Source organism: Amphiura filiformis, unplaced genomic scaffold (assembly GCF_039555335.1).
Source record: "Amphiura filiformis unplaced genomic scaffold, Afil_fr2py scaffold_64, whole genome shotgun sequence".
Lineage (NCBI taxonomy): Eukaryota > Metazoa > Echinodermata > Ophiuroidea > Amphilepidida > Amphiuridae > Amphiura > Amphiura filiformis.
In genome coordinates, this window is record NW_027305528.1 from 468,522 (window position 1) to 486,696 (window position 18,175).

Genomic DNA, 18,175 nt, shown 5'->3' on the forward strand with positions numbered 1-18,175 from the left:
TCTTCGTAAAAGTTCTTGAAAGGTAAACTTTAGGTCACTGCGCATGCGCATTTATGTATATTTTGTGACATTTTGTGAGAGCGGGTTGTGTGAAAGTTGTTGTGTTTGTACCGGAGTTTTGAATTTATTTTAGAGTCAAATTTACTGCAAAATTAGCACGATGGCTACTCGTGATTTGTCAAGTACTGTCAGTGAACTTGACACAGAAGATATCAGCACGTCGCTAGCTACAGATCTGTCTATTTCAATCGAAGATGAACTCGCACTGGCGGAGAAGAAGAGAAAACCCGGAAATCGATCAAAACAAAATCGTGTGACAAAACAGCTGATTGAACGTAAACAACTTCTTCATGACATTCAAGTTTTAAAAATTGAGCTTTCCCAGAAAAGCCTTACTATAGATACTATTAAGGCAGAGCACCTGAGTAAAGTAGAAGAATTGGAGGAAAAATTGGCCGATACAATGCATCAAAAACAATTGCTTCAGGTAAGCTTAAAATTGATTTTTTTTTTAAATACAAATTATTTTTATTTAAAATTATGAAAATTTGAATTTTGGAAGTGAATGAATCATTAAAATGTAACTCAATACAGAGACGCTGTTTCAATATTGACCAGATCGACAGCTTTCGCTCATTAAAACTGAGAATTTTGGTATGACAGAAGTTCAATTTACATGATTTAAAGGAGTATTTCGTGATCCTAGCATCCTCTTTTTATGACATTTTCAGTACATATCCATGAAAAAAGCCTATTCCCAAAATTTCGGTTGATTCCGATTGTGCGTTTGCGAGTTATGCAGGATATGTGTATTACACTGCTCCATAGACAATGCGTTGTAATTTCGTTCTGGTGCACCAGAGCGAAATTCAAATTTCACGATATCTTGCAAAACAATTAATCTGCAAGAAATATTTTGTACATAAACATTATGTAGCCAGAGGTTTCCAGTGATATAAAAATCTCAACTTTTTTTGAGAAAAGTGGGGGATGAGGCTGTGGATCACGAAATGCCCCTTTAAGAAAGCTTGTAGTTGTAGGTATGAGAGGCAAACCTAAAAACACATTTGCTAGGTATGCTAGGTGAATTCAAATTTGCCATCAAACTACATCATTTTATATATCAAATTAAAGCCCTTGAGTAAACAAAGCCAAAACTGAAAACCCTTTTTTCATAGCACTTTCCGTAGCAAAGTTTATACATCTTGTCAAAGATTGACTTTCATCAAACAATGTCAAAAAGATTCAGCTAGCAAAATTCCCCAAAACGGCATTTCGGGGGTGTTTCTAGATCTTTTGTCTCATTATGATAGCAGGTTTTTTTAATGGAACTGCTATCAAAATCCCTCTAAAATTCCATGAGCGAGTGTCTTATCACCATAAAAAATCATATATTTGGGTCAAGTGAAGTATAGAAAACATATTTATGTAGGTTTCCTTCTGCGGCCAGTTGTTTTAAATTTCTATGTAAAAATGCATTGACATTTTCGGCGAATTTGGCTGACTAGCAAATGTGTTTGCCTGGCATACCTACATTTGCTATAGCCAAAATATTAAATTCTCGATCATGAGAGCCAACTTGGGAACGCACCTTGCGTCGAGCGTACTACGCAAATACCGGCGATTACGGCGCAAACACAACTTTTGAGAATTGACCAATCACACGGTCGTTGCTAGGCAAGGTCAAGGTTCGGTCATGCAGGTCACGCGATCGTGTTATTCTATGAAAAATACGCTGATGCAGAAGGTACATCCTCTCATGATCGAGTATTTGTTACTTTGGCTTTAGTCAGCCAAATTCGTTTAGACCGGGGCCCAAACACAATACATATTTACATAGAAATTTAAAAGAACAGATTGGACAGGCTGGTCAAGGGAACCTTCATAAATATGTTTTCTATACTTCACTTGACCCAAATATATGATTTTTATGCTGAGTGATAAGACAATTGGACATGGAATTTTAGAGGGATTTTGATAGCAGTTCCATTAAAAAAAGCTGCTATCATCATGAGACTAAGATCTAGAAACACCACCGAAATGGTGTTTTGGGGAAATTTGCTAGCAGAATCTTTTTGATGAAAGTCAATCTTTGACAAGATATAACTTTGCTACGGAAAGTGCTATGACTAAAAGGTTTTCAGTTTCGGCTTTCTTTACTCAAGGGCTTTAGTTTGATATATAAAATGATGCAGTTAGATGGCAAATTTGAATTCACCTAGCATACGGTACCTAAAGCTTGAGTGTGAGTGTGACTGTGTTTTCGAAGAGCAATGTGCACATAATAATTATGTAGGAAAAAGGGAAAGGAGAGAAAACGAAAAGGAGAAAAAGAGAAGAGTAAAGCGAGAAAAAGGGAAGAGAAAGGTTAAAATGCGCACAATTGAGTAGGCCCGTGCCTAAAAAACTGCACAGTCGGGTCGATCGAAGGCCTAATAGGCGTTGGTTATAGTCCTACGCCTGTGATTATTTTAGGCATTACTTGAATGCAGGTTCTCGGCCCAAAAGCATGTGAAAATCATATGTAGTACATGCGATGATATAAAGCTCTGATAGGCCTACATGCAGGGCCCGTCACATGATTAAGACGAAGTCAGTGCTGACATCAATCCATATGTATGCGCTCTTAAGTAGGCATAATTGCGTGTCTCAAGTCTGTACAGTGTCAGCATGGTGGACCAGTGTAACACTTAAAATTTTGCAAATTGAGTTCGGACCCTTTTTTTTTGGTTTAAAGATATGATATTTCATGGTGTACCTATAAATGATGCACCAAATGGCAAAAGTGGACCTTCATTTTGCAAAATTTCCCCGTTTTCGCTTTTGTTTTGGACACCCGTACACTTTATATTGTTTTAAGTACGGTACGGTAATAACTTAATAGTGAATAATGGTTCACGAATGGCTTCGATTGGGCCTTCATTTTCTCACATATTTCCAAACTTTATCCAACTAAAATTTTACACAATAATAGTGTCAAAATGGTCCACCAAATGGCTTCAATTAGGTCTTCATTTTGCAAAAGCGTTTCTCACTTCAGACACCCCCCTGCGTAGAAGTTGCCCTTTTCTATTTAAATCGTTGGATACCCTGAACTTGATGTTTAAAACAACAATTGTTTAATATTTTAAACTTGTCCACGATTGGGAAATGGGCCGTCATGGTCATTTTAAAACATTTCCGCTCTTTACACAATAATTATGTCAAAATGGTCCACCAAATGGCTTCAATTAGGTCTTCATTTTGCAAAAGTTTCTCACTTCTGAGGGGGGCACACCCCCCTCAGACAACCCCCCTGCATATGTATAAAGAAGTAGCCCTTTTCTTTATATCACGATTGTAGGCCTACCCTTGTTACACACTTAGCATAGAAAATTAGGCACTATTTGATAGTTTTCATGTTCATATACACTCACAGGAAATTAGCAAGTCAAAATTTTTGTCACCCCAAAACGGCCATTTTCGGCCTAAATTGGACCAAAAAATGATTTTTTTCTCAAAATCAGTGAAAAATAAGGGGTTTTAAGTGCCAAAATCTGAAAATATGTGACTTTTTACCACTAGAAACATTTAAATAATCAAGAGCTTTGACTGTTTTCACCCCTAAATACTTTTTTCACACTTTGTCCGCCAAAAGTAAGTCAAAGCTTGAATGCTGTCATAAACTTTAACCCTAAACTCTGTAAAGTCCGTAAAAGATGACTGGACTGAAGTCTAGCAAGTTGCACCCTATTCGGTAATTGTACCATATTCTGATGATGTTTTTAAAATTTGGATGAGAGCTATTTATTTATTTATATAATTTATTTATTTATTACAGTTATCACTGGCATAGAATTACAAAAATATACCGTACTGACTCGAGTATAGTCCCACTCTGTTTTTGGGTTATTTAAGTTATTTATTTTTTCGGCTTTGGAGTGTCCCTGGACCTAGACCTAAATGCTAGGATCATTCATGGTTGATTAAAAAAAATTGTAGGCCTATGTGTTTTGAATAAATTTGTAGGCCTACTCATGTCATACTCTAATGATTTCAAAATGCATACAAATTCAATGCATTTTGAAATCATTTTTTATGGCTGGAGTGAACAGGTGTTATGCACCCCTTAGACCGCACCACCACATCCAAAAACTAGAGCTACTGTGGCTCACAAGCCACAAATATCAGGCGGTGACTTCTGATTTACCTCATTTGACCTTTGACCGTGGGTAAACTCAGGTTGACAACTCATACTCTCTTAACTCAAGGATAATTTGCATTTAAGCCCAATCGGGCCTACTTTAACATTTGACCTTTCCTGACCAGTGACCTTGGATGACCTTTACTCCCCAGGTGTCAGGGATCATTTTCTGCAAGTTACAGCCCGATCAGAACAACTCCAAATTTGTCCTGAACTTTGACCTTGAATGACCTTTATGGTTTCATACTCCTGAAGTGTCAGGAATCATTTTCTAATTTTCTGCAAGTTACAGCTTGATCTGAACAATTTTAAATTTGACCTGACCTTTGACCTCAGATGATCTTTGCAGTTTCATACTCCTGAAGTGCCAGGCATTGTTTTCCCTGAATTACAGGTCGATCGGAGCAATTTTCAATTTGACCTGACCTTTGACCTCAGATGACCTTTGCAGTTTCATACTCCTCAAGTGTCAGGGATCATTTTCCCAGAGTTACAGTCCAATCGCAGCAACTTAAAATTTGACCTGACCTTTGACCTCAGATGACCTTTGTGGTTTTATACACCCCAAGGGTCAGGGATCATTTTCCCAAGTTACAGCCTGATTGGAGCAACTCTAAATTTGACCTGACCTTTGACCTCTGATGACCTTTGCAGTTTCATACTCCCCAAATGCCGCGGATTGTTTTCGTCTAGTTACAGCCTCATCGGAGCAACTTTTAAGTTTGACCTGACCTTTGACCTCAGATGACCTTTGCCGTTTCATACTCCCTAAGGGTTCATACCACTAAATCCGCGTGTGAAGCGGTTTCCGGTAAAAGTTTATCACGACTATAGTCCCAACTTTGCATAAAAAATGTGCAAGATCGGTACCATATTAACAATTTTAGTGTTGCAAATCGTGTTTTGCTAGAACTTGTGAATGTGATCTCTACTAATTTGAACAGAAAACGCGAAAATTTGAGTGATGTTTACGATGATGAGCGCATGAACACACGAGGTCAAAACGCGGTTAGCAGTCAGACGTAAACACGGGAAAATCGGGTCTTTTTATATAGCGCTATTTTTTCTCAAAAAGTAGACCTAAAATATGGTGTCATTTTCAGATATGTTATGCAGAATTTTGTTCTGATTAAAATGATATCAAATATATATTTCAAAGTAAGACGTAACTCGACTTATAGCCTAAAACGTGACCCCTGTTTTGCACGTAAAGTCTATGGAAAGCTATTTGGTGGCATGTACCCTTTAAGGAGCAATTCCATGCGTTTTTCAGCGTCTTTATCTATTTAAAATGCACGCGAAGAAATGAGGAAGGACATCAACAAGCGCATGCATGGGCGCCGCCATGTTTTTTAAGCTGTACAATGCGTTTTCCATGAATAGGCTTACTTTTATTTCCAATTTAATAAAAGTTCCGATTTTGGTAGAAGTTTGAAACCTTTTGATATTCATAAAGAAGAGTTTCAAAATATTGAAAACATTGTTTATTGGTGTTTAAATTACAAAGAAGTTTTTCAATTTCATTGCTATTTTTTAACCAATTTTTTTGTCATTTAAACTCAAGTTTTGGCCTTCAATTTTAATAAAATTACATAAAATCTTAGATTTAAGATATTTAAGTTTCTAGTTTGCTTTATTTATACCACTGTCCAGTATTTTAAATTGTTATAACATTCAAAGTTTAATTTATATTAATATTTAATTTCAAATATCCATTCATTACATTTGCTTTTTGGACAAAACGCAGGGGTTAAAAGTGACGATGGGGGGGTAGGCCTACTTGATTGACATTTCTTGTCTTTTTAAATATTCTGCAGGTACTGAGAATGTTTTAATTTTGAAGTTATGCACTTGCAAAAGATGTTCAAAGAACGTTTACTGTTAACATCAATTAATATCTTCATGAAAATAGCAAATCAGCAACCATTCTGCATTCATGTGCATCAAAATGACGAAAAATGGCAATTGTCGGCTATCATGCTTGTGCTTGAAATCGGCATCCTGTCTAAAGTATGAAAGAAAATAACCCAAAATTTCTTACAATTAATTCAAAATGTAGTGAAAAAGATAACAAAATCATTTTCAAGGCCTAAAAACGATGTTTTAGCCTCTTCAAGGGTTCATACCACTAAATCCGCGTGTGAAGCGGTTTCGGCTACCAGTTTATCACGACTTTTTCCCTACTTTGCATAAAAAATGTGCAAATCTCGGTACAATGTTAACAATTTTAGTGTTGCAAATCGTGTTTTGCTAGAACTTGTGAATGTGATCTCTACTAATTTGAACAGAAAACGCGAAAATTTGAGTGATGTTTACGATGATGAGCGCATGAACACACGAGGTCAAAAGCGCGGTTAGCAGTCAGAGCGTAAACACGGGAAAATCGGGTCTTTTTATATAGCGCTATTTTTCTCAAAAAGTAGACCTAAAATATGGTGTCATTTTCAGATATGTTATGCAGAATTTTGTTCTGATTAAAATGATATCAAATATATATTTCAAAGTAAGGCGTAACGCGACTTATAGCCTAAAACGTGACGCCTATTGTGCACGTAAAGTCTATGGAAAGCTATTTGGTGGCATGTACCCTTTAAGGAGCAATTCCGTGCGTTTTTCGCGCGTCTTTATCTAGTTAAAATGCACGCGAAGAAATGAGGAAGGACATCAACAAGCGCATGCATGGGCGCCGCCATGTTTTTAAGCTGTACGTGCGTTTTCCGCATGAATAGGCTTACTTTTATTTCCAATTTAATAAAAGTTCCGATTTTGGTAGAAGTTTGAAACCTTTTGATATTCATAAAGAAGAGTTTCAAAATATTGAAAACATTGTTTATTGGTGTTTAAATTACAAAGAAGTTTTTCAATTTCATTGCTATTTTTTAACCAATTTTTTTGTCATTTAAACTCAAGTTTTGGCCTTCAATTTTAATAAAATTACATAAAAAATTAGATTTAAGATATTTAAGTTTCTAGTTTGCTTTATTTATACCACTGTCCAGTATTTTAAATTGTTATAACATTCAAAGTTTAATTTATATTAATATTTAATTTCAAATATCCATTCATTACATTTGCTTTTTGGACAAAACGCCGGGGTTAAAAGTGACGATGGAGGGGGGGGGGGTAGGCCTACTTGATTGACATTTCTTGTCTTTTTAAATATTCTGCAGGTACTGAGAATGTTTTAATTTTGAAGTTATGCACTTGCAAAAGATGTTCAAAGAACGTTTACTGTTAACATCAATTAATATCTTCATGAAAATAGCAAATCAGCAACCATTCTGCATTCATGTGCATCAAAATGACGAAAAATGGCAATTGTCGGCTATCATGCTTGTGCTTGAAATCGGCATCCTGTCTAAAGTATGAAAAATAACCCAAAATTTCTTACAATTAATTCAAAATGTAGTGAAAAAGATAACAAAATCATTTTCAAGGCCTAAAAACGATGTTTTAGCCTCTTCAAGGGTTCATACCACTAAATCCGCGTGTGAAGCGGTTTCTGGTAAAAGTTTATCACGACTATAGTCCCAACTTTGCATAAAAATGTGCAAAATCGGTACAATATTAACAATTTTAGTGTTGCAAATCGTGTTTTGCTAGAACTTGTTAATTTGATCTCTACTAATTTGAACAGAAACCGCGAAAATTTGAGTGATGTTTACGATGATGAGCGCATGAACACACGAGGCTAAAACGCGGTTAGCAGTCAGACGTAAACACGGGAAAATCGGGTCTTTTTATATAGCGCTATTTTTCTCAAAAAGTAGACCTAAAATATGGTGTCATTTTCAGATTGATGTTATGCAGAATTTTGTTCTGATTAAAATGATATCAAATATATATTTCAAAGTAAGACGTAACTCGACTTATAGCCTAAAACGTGACCCCTGTTTTGCACGTAAAGTCTATGGAAAGCTATTTGGTGGCATGTACCCTTTAAGGAGCAATTCCATGCGTTTTTCGCGCGTTATCTATTTAAAATGCACGCGAAGAAATGAGGAAGGACATCAACAAGCGCATGCATGGACGCCGCGCCATGTTTTTTCGCTGTACGTGCGTTTTCCGCGAATAGGCTTACTTTTATTTCCAATTTAATAAAAGTTAATATTTTAAAAGAAGTTAGAAACCTTTTGATATTCATAAAGAAGAGTTTCAAAATATTGAAAACATTGTTTATTGGTGTTTAAATTACAAAGAAGTTTTTCAATTTCATTGCTATTTTTTAACCAATTTTTTTGTCATTTAAACTCAAGTTTTGGCCTTCAATTTTAATAAAATTACATAATTAGATTTAAGATATTTAAGTTTCTAGTTTGCTTTATTTATACCACTGTCCAGTATTTTAAATTGTTATAACATTCAAAGTTTAATTTATATTAATATTTAATTTCAAATATCCATTCATTACATTTGCTTTTTGGACAAAACTGTTTAAAAGTGACGTTGTATGGGGGGGGGTAGGCCTACTTGATTGACATTTCTTGTCTTTTTAAATATTCTGCAGGTACTGAGAATGTTTTAATTTTGAAGTTATGCACTTGCAAAAGATGTTCAAAGAACGTTTACTGTTAACATCAATTAATATCTTCATGAAAATAGCAAATCAGCAACCATTCTGCATTCATGTGCATCAAAATGACGAAAAATGGCAATTGTCGGCTATCATGCTTGTGCTTGAAATCGGCATCCTGTCTAAAGTATGAAAGAAAATAACCCAAAATTTCTTACAATTAATTCAAAATGTAGTGAAAAAGATAACAAAATCATTTTCAAGGCCTAAAACGATGTTTTAGCCTCTTCAAGGTTCATACCACTAAATCCGCGTGTGAAGCGGTTTCCGGTAAAAGTTTATCACGACTATAGTCCCAACTTTGCATAAAAAATGGGCAAAATCGGTACAATATCAACAATTTTAGTGTTGCAAATCGTGTTTTGCTAGAACTTGTGAATGTGATCTCTACTAATTTGAACAGAAAAGCGAAAATTTGAGTGATGTTTACGATGATGAGCGCATGAACACCACGAGGTCAAAAGCGCGGTTAGCAGTCAGAGCGTAAACACGGAAAATCGGGTCTTTTTATATAAGCGCTATTTTTCTCAAAAAGTAGACCTAAAATATGGTGTCATTTTCAGATATGTTATGCAGAATTTTGTTCTGATTAAAATGATATCAAATATATATTTCAAAGTAAGGCGTAACTCGACTTATAGCCTAAAACGTGACCCCTGTTTTGCACGTAAAGTCTATGGAAAGCTATTTGGTGGCATGTACCCTTTAAGGAGCAATTCCATGCGTTTTTAGCGCGTCTTTATCTATTTAAAATGCACGCGAAGAAATGAGGAAGGACATCAACAAGCGCATGCATGGGCGCCGCCATGTTTTTTAAGCTGTACGTGCGTTTTCATGAATAGGCTTACTTTTATTTCCAATTTAATAAAAGTTCCGATTTTGGTAGAAGTTTGAAACCTTTTGATATTCATAAAGAAGAGTTTGAAAATATTGAAAACATTGTTTATTGGTGTTTAAATTACAAAGAAGTTTTTCAATTTCATTGCTATTTTTAACCAATTTTTTGTCATTTAAACTCAAGTTTTGGCCTTCAATTTTAATAAAATTACATAAAATATTAGATTTAAGATATTTAAGTTTCTAGTTTGCTTTATTTATACCACTGTCCAGTATTTTAAATTGTTATAACATTCAAAGTTTAATTTATATTAATATTTAATTTCAAATATCCATTCATTACATTTGCTTTTTGGACAAAACGCCGGGGTTAAAAGTGACGATGGAGGGGGGTAGGCCTACTTGATTGACATTTCTTGTCTTTTTTTTCTGCAGGTACTGAGAATGTTTTAATTTTGAAGCTATGCACTTGCAAAAGATGTTCAAAGAACGTTTACTGTTAACATCAATTAATATCTTCATGAAAATAGCAAATCAGCAACCATTCTGCATTCATGTGCATCAAAATGACGAAAAATGGCAATTGTCGGCTATCATGCTTGTGCTTGAAATCGGCATCCTGTCTAAAGTATGAAAGAAAATAACCCAAAATTTCTTACAATTAATTCAAAATGTAGTGAAAAAGATAACAAAATCATTTTCAAGGCCTAAAAGCGATGTTTTAGCCTCTTCAAGGGTTCATACCACTAAATCCAGCGTGTGAAGCGGTTTCGGTAAAAGTTTATCACGACTATAGTCCCAACTTTGCATAAAAAATGTGCAAATTCGGTTTTACAATATTAACAATTTTAGTGTTGCAAATCGTGTTTTGCTAGAACTTGTGAATGTGATCTCTACTAATTTGAACAGAAAACGAAAATTTGAGTGATGTTTACGATGATGAGCGCATGAACACACGAGGTCAAAACGCGGTTAGCAGTCAGACGTAAACACGGGAAAATCGGGTCTTTTATATAGCGCTATTTTTCTCAAAAAGTAGACCTAAAATATGGTGTCATTTTCAGATATGTTATGCAGAATTTTGTTCTGATTAAAATGATATCAAATATATATTTCAAAGTAAGACGTACATGTAACTCGACTTATAGCCTAAAACGTGACCCCTGTTTTGCACGTAAAGTCTATGGAAAGCTATTTGGTGGCATGTACCCTTTAAGGAGCAATTCCATGCGTTTTTTTTTTTTTTTTATCTATTTAAAATGCACGCGAAGAAATGAGGAAGGACATCAACAAGCGCATGCATGGACGCCGCCATGTTTTTCGCTGTACGTGCGTGTTCCGCGAATAGGCTTACTTTTATTTCCAATTTAATAAAAGTTCCGATTTTGGTAGAAGTTTGAAACCTTTTGATATTCATAAAGAAGAGTTTCAAAATATTGAAAACATTGTTTATTGGTGTTTAAATTACAAAGAAGTTTTTCAATTTCATTGCTATTTTTAACCAATTTTTTGTCATTTAAACTCAAGTTTTGGCCTTCAATTTTAATAAAATTACATAAAATATTAGATTTAAGATATTTAAGTTTCTAGTTTGCTTTATTTATACCACTGTCCAGTATTTTAAATTGTTATAACATTCAAAGTTTAATTTATATTAATATTTAATTTCAAATATCCATTCATTACATTTGCTTTTTGGACAAAACGCCGGGGTTAAAAGTGACGATGGAGGGGGGGGGGGTAGGCCTACTTGATTGACATTTCTTGTCTTTTTAAATATTCTGCAGGTACTGAGAATGTTTTAATTTTGAAGTTATGCACTTGCAAAAGATGTTCAAAGAACGTTTACTGTTAACATCAATTAATATCTTCATGAAAATAGCAAATCAGCAACCATTCTGCATTCATGTGCATCAAAATGACGAAAAATGGCAATTGTCGGCTATCATGCTTGTGCTTGAAATCGGCATCCTGTCTAAAGTATGAAAGAAAATAACCCAAAATTTCTTACAATTAATTCAAAATGTAGTGAAAAAGATAACAAAATCATTTTCAAGGCCTAAAAACGATGTTTTAGCCTCTTCAAGGGTTCATACCACTAAATCCAGCGTGTGAAGCGGTTTCCGGTAAAAGTTTATCACGACTATAGTCCCAACTTTGCATAAAAATGTGCAAATTGATTTTCAATATTAACAATTTTAGTGTTGCAAATCGTGTTTTGCTAGAACTTGTGAATGTGATCTCTACTAATTTGAACAGAAAACGCGAAAATTTGAGTGATGTTTACGATGATGAGCGCATGAACACACGAGGCCAAGACGCGGTTAGCAGTCAGGCGTAAACACGGGAAAATCGGGTCTTTTATATAGCGCTATTTTTCTCAAAAAGTAGACCTAAAATATGGTGTCATTTTCAGATATGTTATGCAGAATTTTGTTCTGATTAAAATGATATCAAATATATATTTCAAAGTAAGACGTAGCTCGACTTATAGCCTAAAACGTGACCCCTGTTTTGCACGTAAAGTCTATGGAAAGCTATTTGGTGGCATGTACCCCTAAGTGCGAGGGATTGTTTTCCCCGAGTTACAGCCCCATCGGAGCAGCTTTAACATTTGACCTTTGACCTCGGTTGATGTTTCATGATCCCTTATCAATGATTATTTGTACATGTACATGTACTAAGTTTTAGCTCAATTGGACATATTTCCAAATTTTGGTAGAAACTATATATAGCATTTACCTAGTAGCCTTTAGTGTGCATGTATTGATTTTCATAAATGCATCATGGGATGGAATAACATTTGACCACCAAACCCCCACCGCACAAATATTCACTATTATTGCGCAATCAGAGGCAACTATATAGCATTTACCATATACCCTTAGTGTGTATTTTCATAAATGCATCATGGGACACCATAATTTCCTGTGATTATTTAACTAACCACAAAATGGGCTATTCCACTGGGCGATTTTAGACACGTCCAGTTTGGTCCTTTCTGTGGATAGGATACTGTTTTTAATAATATTTACTTCACTTTCTTGGAAACAATATGCTTGTTATCAAAATAGCAGACAAGCTGTCTCCCAGCACAAGTTACTTACCACATTGCTGCCTCTAAAGACAGCTGCTTCATTACATTTCATGCAAATATTTTCACAAAATGACCCCTATTAAGCCTTACATGAACTATGACCCCAATCTGTGGTACAACTTATTTGAAGCTTGGGCCAGCGGTTCTTGCTGACCATAATTGGTGGTCATAGCATGTTATTTAAGGAGGAGTAGCATTTTTAAGATTTGCACAAAACGACCCTAATAACCTTTACGTGACCTTTGACCCCTATCCGTGTAGAAATTTTATTAAGCTTAGGTCAGTGCTTCTTGTGGCCAAGTTTGGTCAAAACTGGTTCAAGCGTCTGGCACTAGTAGCAATTTTTGGTTCTACTAAAGAAGAAAGAAGAAGATTTAGGAGCTTCACAGTATATCAGGCGGATAAATCCGCCTGATATAAGAAGGGAATTAGAGGGGAAAATGCAGGTTAAGGTGGTAAGTACTACACCCCTGGCCAATTTTGTGCCCAGTTTTGGTTATTCCTTCATGTAATTTTACACGAAATTAGGGTTAGGGTTAAGGTTAGGGTTAGTTTAGGGTTAGAATTAGGGTTAGGATTAGGGTTAGGATTAGGTTTATGATTATGATTAGGGTTAGGGTTAGAGTTAGGATTAGCTTGTACACGAAATAATTACATGAAGGATCGACCCTAGTTTTGCATTTTTTTCAATTACATTTAAATTTTTTTCAAAAATTATAGTGCATTGGTGACAAGTAAGTTATGTAATAATTCTAATATACATGTAGGGGCAAGGACTATACTACTGCACAGACAACAGTTGTGCAGTTACAGTCAAAAATGAGGGAAAACCAATAATTGAACAGACAGTAGGATCATTCACAGTTAATTTGGAAAAAAATTGGAAAAAAATTACAATTTTTTTTTTACAGTTTGTTCTCTTCACGGTTACACAAAGAGGCGTATAAAAACCGTATAAAAGGCGTATAAAGTTGTTCTCTAAAACAGAGTTTTCTCAGTAATCAAATATCATGGCGAGTGAAATGTTGGTGCATTGGATGTAGCTTAACATTTTTGTGTGTGTTATATACAAATTATTAGAATAAATTTGAAAATCCTTCGTTTAAAGCATTTTTACCCACCATGTTCACAAGATCAAAAACACGTTCCATGAGGTTTTTTTCAAATGTGCGCTCCGTATAAATCCACACCGGCGACTGTTTTCTTCTTTTTTATTATTGTATTACAAATCGATCAAAGAAATAATGTTGCCATGGGGAAGAACCAAATACAGTACCGATTAAATTTTAAAAGCCCGTTTTGGGGGAAAATTTTGGAGAATTTGCTTGAGAAAAAGCTGGTTTGTGAAATTATCGATATCTTGATTACGAGACGTTAATTTAGACATCTGAATACCTACATTATTTCTCAACATTCTGCCAATTGCTATTCCATTTGATTTTCACTCCAAATTGAAGCTAGTTTTGAAAAAAAACGAGGTTTTCCTCCATCAGTTCGTTCAAAATTTCAGCGCCGACATGCGTGTTTATTCTAAGAGCCATAATGCGGACGCGATTGTAATCATGTAATTTGCATCCAATTATAGTTATATCATCCGCTTTGAGAACAGTCAATTGCGTAAGCTGATCTATGGCCGAGTGGATAGAGCGTTGGACTGGGAACCTAATATGAACTATTTTTGTGGGTTCGAGTCTCCGTGTGGCTGAATTTTCTTTTTTTTTTCTTTTCTCATTTTTACTTCCTTTCTTTCCTCTTTTCTTTCTCCCTTTCTTTTTTCATTTTTTTTTTTTTTTTTTCATTTCTTTCTTTCTTTCGTTTTCGTTCATTTTCTTTCTCTCTCTTTCTTTCTCTTTTTTTCACTATTTCTTTATTCTTTCTTGCTCCTTTCTTTTTAGTTTTATTTGATTGATTCGGCTGAGTGCAGTGAATCGTGATTGATTGTTTTTCACTTTATATACTTCAGAAATTTGTAGGCCTGCTAAGTCTGTCTTGTTGATTTTCATCCCAAATTCGATTTACAAATAATTGCTTTTTGATATTGTTGTTGTTGCCTACCCTCACATTGTAATCAGGGGAATAGCAGCATTGATTTATCAAAGATATCAAGGCTATAAATTCAAAATCAACACATTTTCCAGGCCGTAGCTTGACGAAGTGCCCCCAATCAATTTTAAAATTGATAAAATCCTTGTGAAAATTGCAGAAAACGGCTTGTGCCACCCCCCCCGGCATCCGAGCTCCGGGCACGAGCTAAGCCAAGTTTCATAGCCTTTTCATGTCTCGGGCACGAGCTAAGCCAAGTTTCATAGCCTTTTCATGTCTTGACCGTGGATCGATATTGTAAGTAGGCCTCACGTCCCGATGCGCTTGTTCATTTTCTGCATGGCTGTTTCTGTTATGAACTTACGCCCCTCTGAAATCAAGCGCATGAAAAACTCTCGGCTAACCTTAATATGCAAACCAAACCAATAAATTTACCTCTTCATGTAGCACATATGTATGTGACTGGATACCTCAAATCAGCCGTAAAGTCGGACCCCGGTCAATTTTGTTTTATTTCGTGTTTAGAAAATATATATCATAAGCTTTAAAATGGTATATCATTTGACTTCAAACGATATCCAGAAGTGGGGTTATGGTTTGTTGAACTCTGTTCCTTCAACAAAATTGTACCTTTTTTCGGTTCTACATGTGTCTCTTTTTCCTCATTTCTGGTAATAAATATAAAACAGTCATAATTGGCGGTCATTTCAAATCATCCCCAAGTCAACAAGGTTCAATAATGTCCTCTCATTGTTAATTGTTGGTTATACATCTACCTAGAGAAAAAATACAATGCTTTGTTATCCACCACTTGAACAGGATTTAGCCAAAGCAAACAAGAACTATTTAAGGATTCTATAGAAATAGGTAGAAGCTTATATTATCCTCTTTTAAAAGCAATAGGATTATTGATTGGTTTAAACAGTGTTTGATGAGATACTTGTCGCACCGAATTGTGGTATGGTACAGTGAATACGACCTTCACACACATTTTACACTGCAGGGTCAGAAATTCGGTGAGAATCCATTCTCGCAAAGATTCTCGTCAACAAAATTGCAAGAATCTAAATGGATTCTTGTAAATATTTCAATTTATCATACAAAGTTATATGGCGAGAATCCAAAAGGATTCTCTCACTTGGTTGCGAATTTCTCACACTGCACTGTAACGCAGAATACAATTTGCCGACTTTACGGCTCAATGCATATAATATGTGATACATGAACAGGTAAACATTAGTTAATGGTTTGCATATATATTTAAGAATAACAAACTGTAATTTTTTGGTATTTTTTTTCCAAATTAACTGTGAATGATCCTAGCACTTCAGAATAGATCCAGTGGTTCTCCAAAGTTGCCAAAAACTTTGAAAAGACTTTAAAAAAAATTAAAAAAAATTTTTGATTTTTTTTTTTTTTTGATTTTTTTACAGACATCAGATCGTTATCGGATATCGGCCGATATTACAACATCGATATCGGATATCAGATCGGTAGACAAATTATGCCATATTGGTTGAGCCCTACTAATAATACTAGGGAGCTGGTTTCAATTGGGCACCATACACTGAAAAAGCCCATCTTGTGGCACTCAGTTTTAGAAAGCTGATTTACCAGCAACAAAGGATTAGAGCAAAGTCTGGTGGTGGGACGGTCTTTGTTAATACCATTTAAAACTACTCATCTAGATTGTAGTCATATAATCCCAGATTGCACTTGAAAAATATATTGAGATTGACATGTATATATCTTCTAAAACTTAATGGAAGAAGAGTTAGTTCTGTTGACTTTTCTTTGTACTCAGCCTCAGGATAATCTAAAATGAATCTAGTTGCCCTTCTCTGGACCCCCTCAACTTTTTGGATGTTGCGCTTTGAGCTACCACTCCAGAGGGGGCTGCAATATTCCAAATCACTACGAACCAAGGCCGAGTACAAAGTCCTGGATACAGTGGTGCATTTTATTTTCATACCAAGTTTTTTGTTACAGTTTTTAACAACCCTGTTAATATAATCATCCCAAGTGAAAGTTGAGGAAAAATCAAGACCAATTAAGATCTTTGATGGAACTAACACGGTCTAGAATGGCACCATTCATTTTATAATCATGATGAATTGCATTCCTACGTCTGGCGATTGATATGATCTGGCATTTAGAGGGGTGAAAATGGAGATCCCTAAGTTTTTCTCCAATTAAATAATGCATCAATCACTTTGGAGCATGTGACAATCAGAGACATCAGAGATGTTTTTATATCATTTAGAGTCATCTGCAAACAAAGGCAAGCTAAAGAAGAATTCTGGGCAACACTGGGCATGTCGTTAATTTACAAAAGAAAAAGCAGAGGCCCCAATATTGAACCTTGGGGCACCCCTGAAACAACAGGAAGCCAGTCGGAATTAACCCCATCAATAACAACCCTCTGCTTCCACCCTGTTAAATAAGCTCGAAACCAATTGAGGAGGTCAGAATGAAAACCAAATATGTGACCGTCCATCATAAACCACTCGTAAAGTTGGCAAATTGTATTTTGAGTTACAGTGCAAAATGTGCATTAAGGTTGTATTCATATGTACGGTACCTAATGTTTCTCCTACATGTTTCTCATTTTAGTGTCAGTCAAACACCAATCTTTAATCCTATTATTGAAGAGGATAATAAGCTTATACTTATGTATAGAGTTAGTAAATAGCTCTAGTCTTTGTCCATAACTCCGCTTCCGGATATCGTTTGAAGTCAAATGATATATCATTCTAAAGCAATTTTCTAAACACAGAAGAAAACAAAATTGACCAGGAGCCGACTTTACGAGCGTTTCGATGTGGATGATCACATATAGTCATTTTCACAGTAAAGGGTGTAACTTTTGATTTTTTGGGTCAAAATTTCAAACCACTTAAATATGTTTCTGTTTACTGAAATCATGCATAGAAGCAACTTAAATTCCAGTAAAATAATGTTTCAAGGCTTAAACCTTTTGATTTCTAATAAAAAATTGACATTTCCATAACATTTTGGTTAAAATGTAAGAAAAAATGTATTTTACATAACCTCAGAAAATTATGACATGAAAGCTGCAATACATGTGAAATCCCATTCCAAAGTAAGTCAACAGATATAAGTTAAATTTTATACCATGTTTTGCTATGTTTGTAATTGCAGTTTTGAAAATTTTTAACATCAAGTGTCATTTACAATGGAAATTTCCAAACCTTAAACATATTTTTTAAGTTTTAATTGGGTTCCTAAAATAATTTGAATGTCTAACTTCATGTACAAATACTACTTGATGAAAGGAACCTCCCAGCCAAGTTTCACAGAAATTGGAGTTATTTTTTAGAATTGGCAATTCAAGCAATTTGTGTTTCGGAGGCTTCAGTTAACAACACAGGTGATCATAAAAGTAAAATATTTGGCTAACCACTACAAGTTGACATAAAAA

At 35.1% G+C, this 18,175-nt stretch overlaps 1 protein-coding gene across 1 annotated transcript in view; it reads left to right on the forward strand.

Annotated features, from left to right (window-relative positions):
• The first annotated feature begins 63 nt into the window (after window positions 1-63).
• The window catches only part of LOC140144571 (progesterone-induced-blocking factor 1-like), a 46,266-nt gene continuing 28,154 nt past the window's right edge, over window positions 64-18,175 (forward strand). The window contains 1 exon segment of the mRNA XM_072166391.1: window positions 64-487. Coding sequence (XP_072022492.1) covers window positions 161-487 — 327 coding nt within the window. The 5' untranslated portion in view covers window positions 64-160.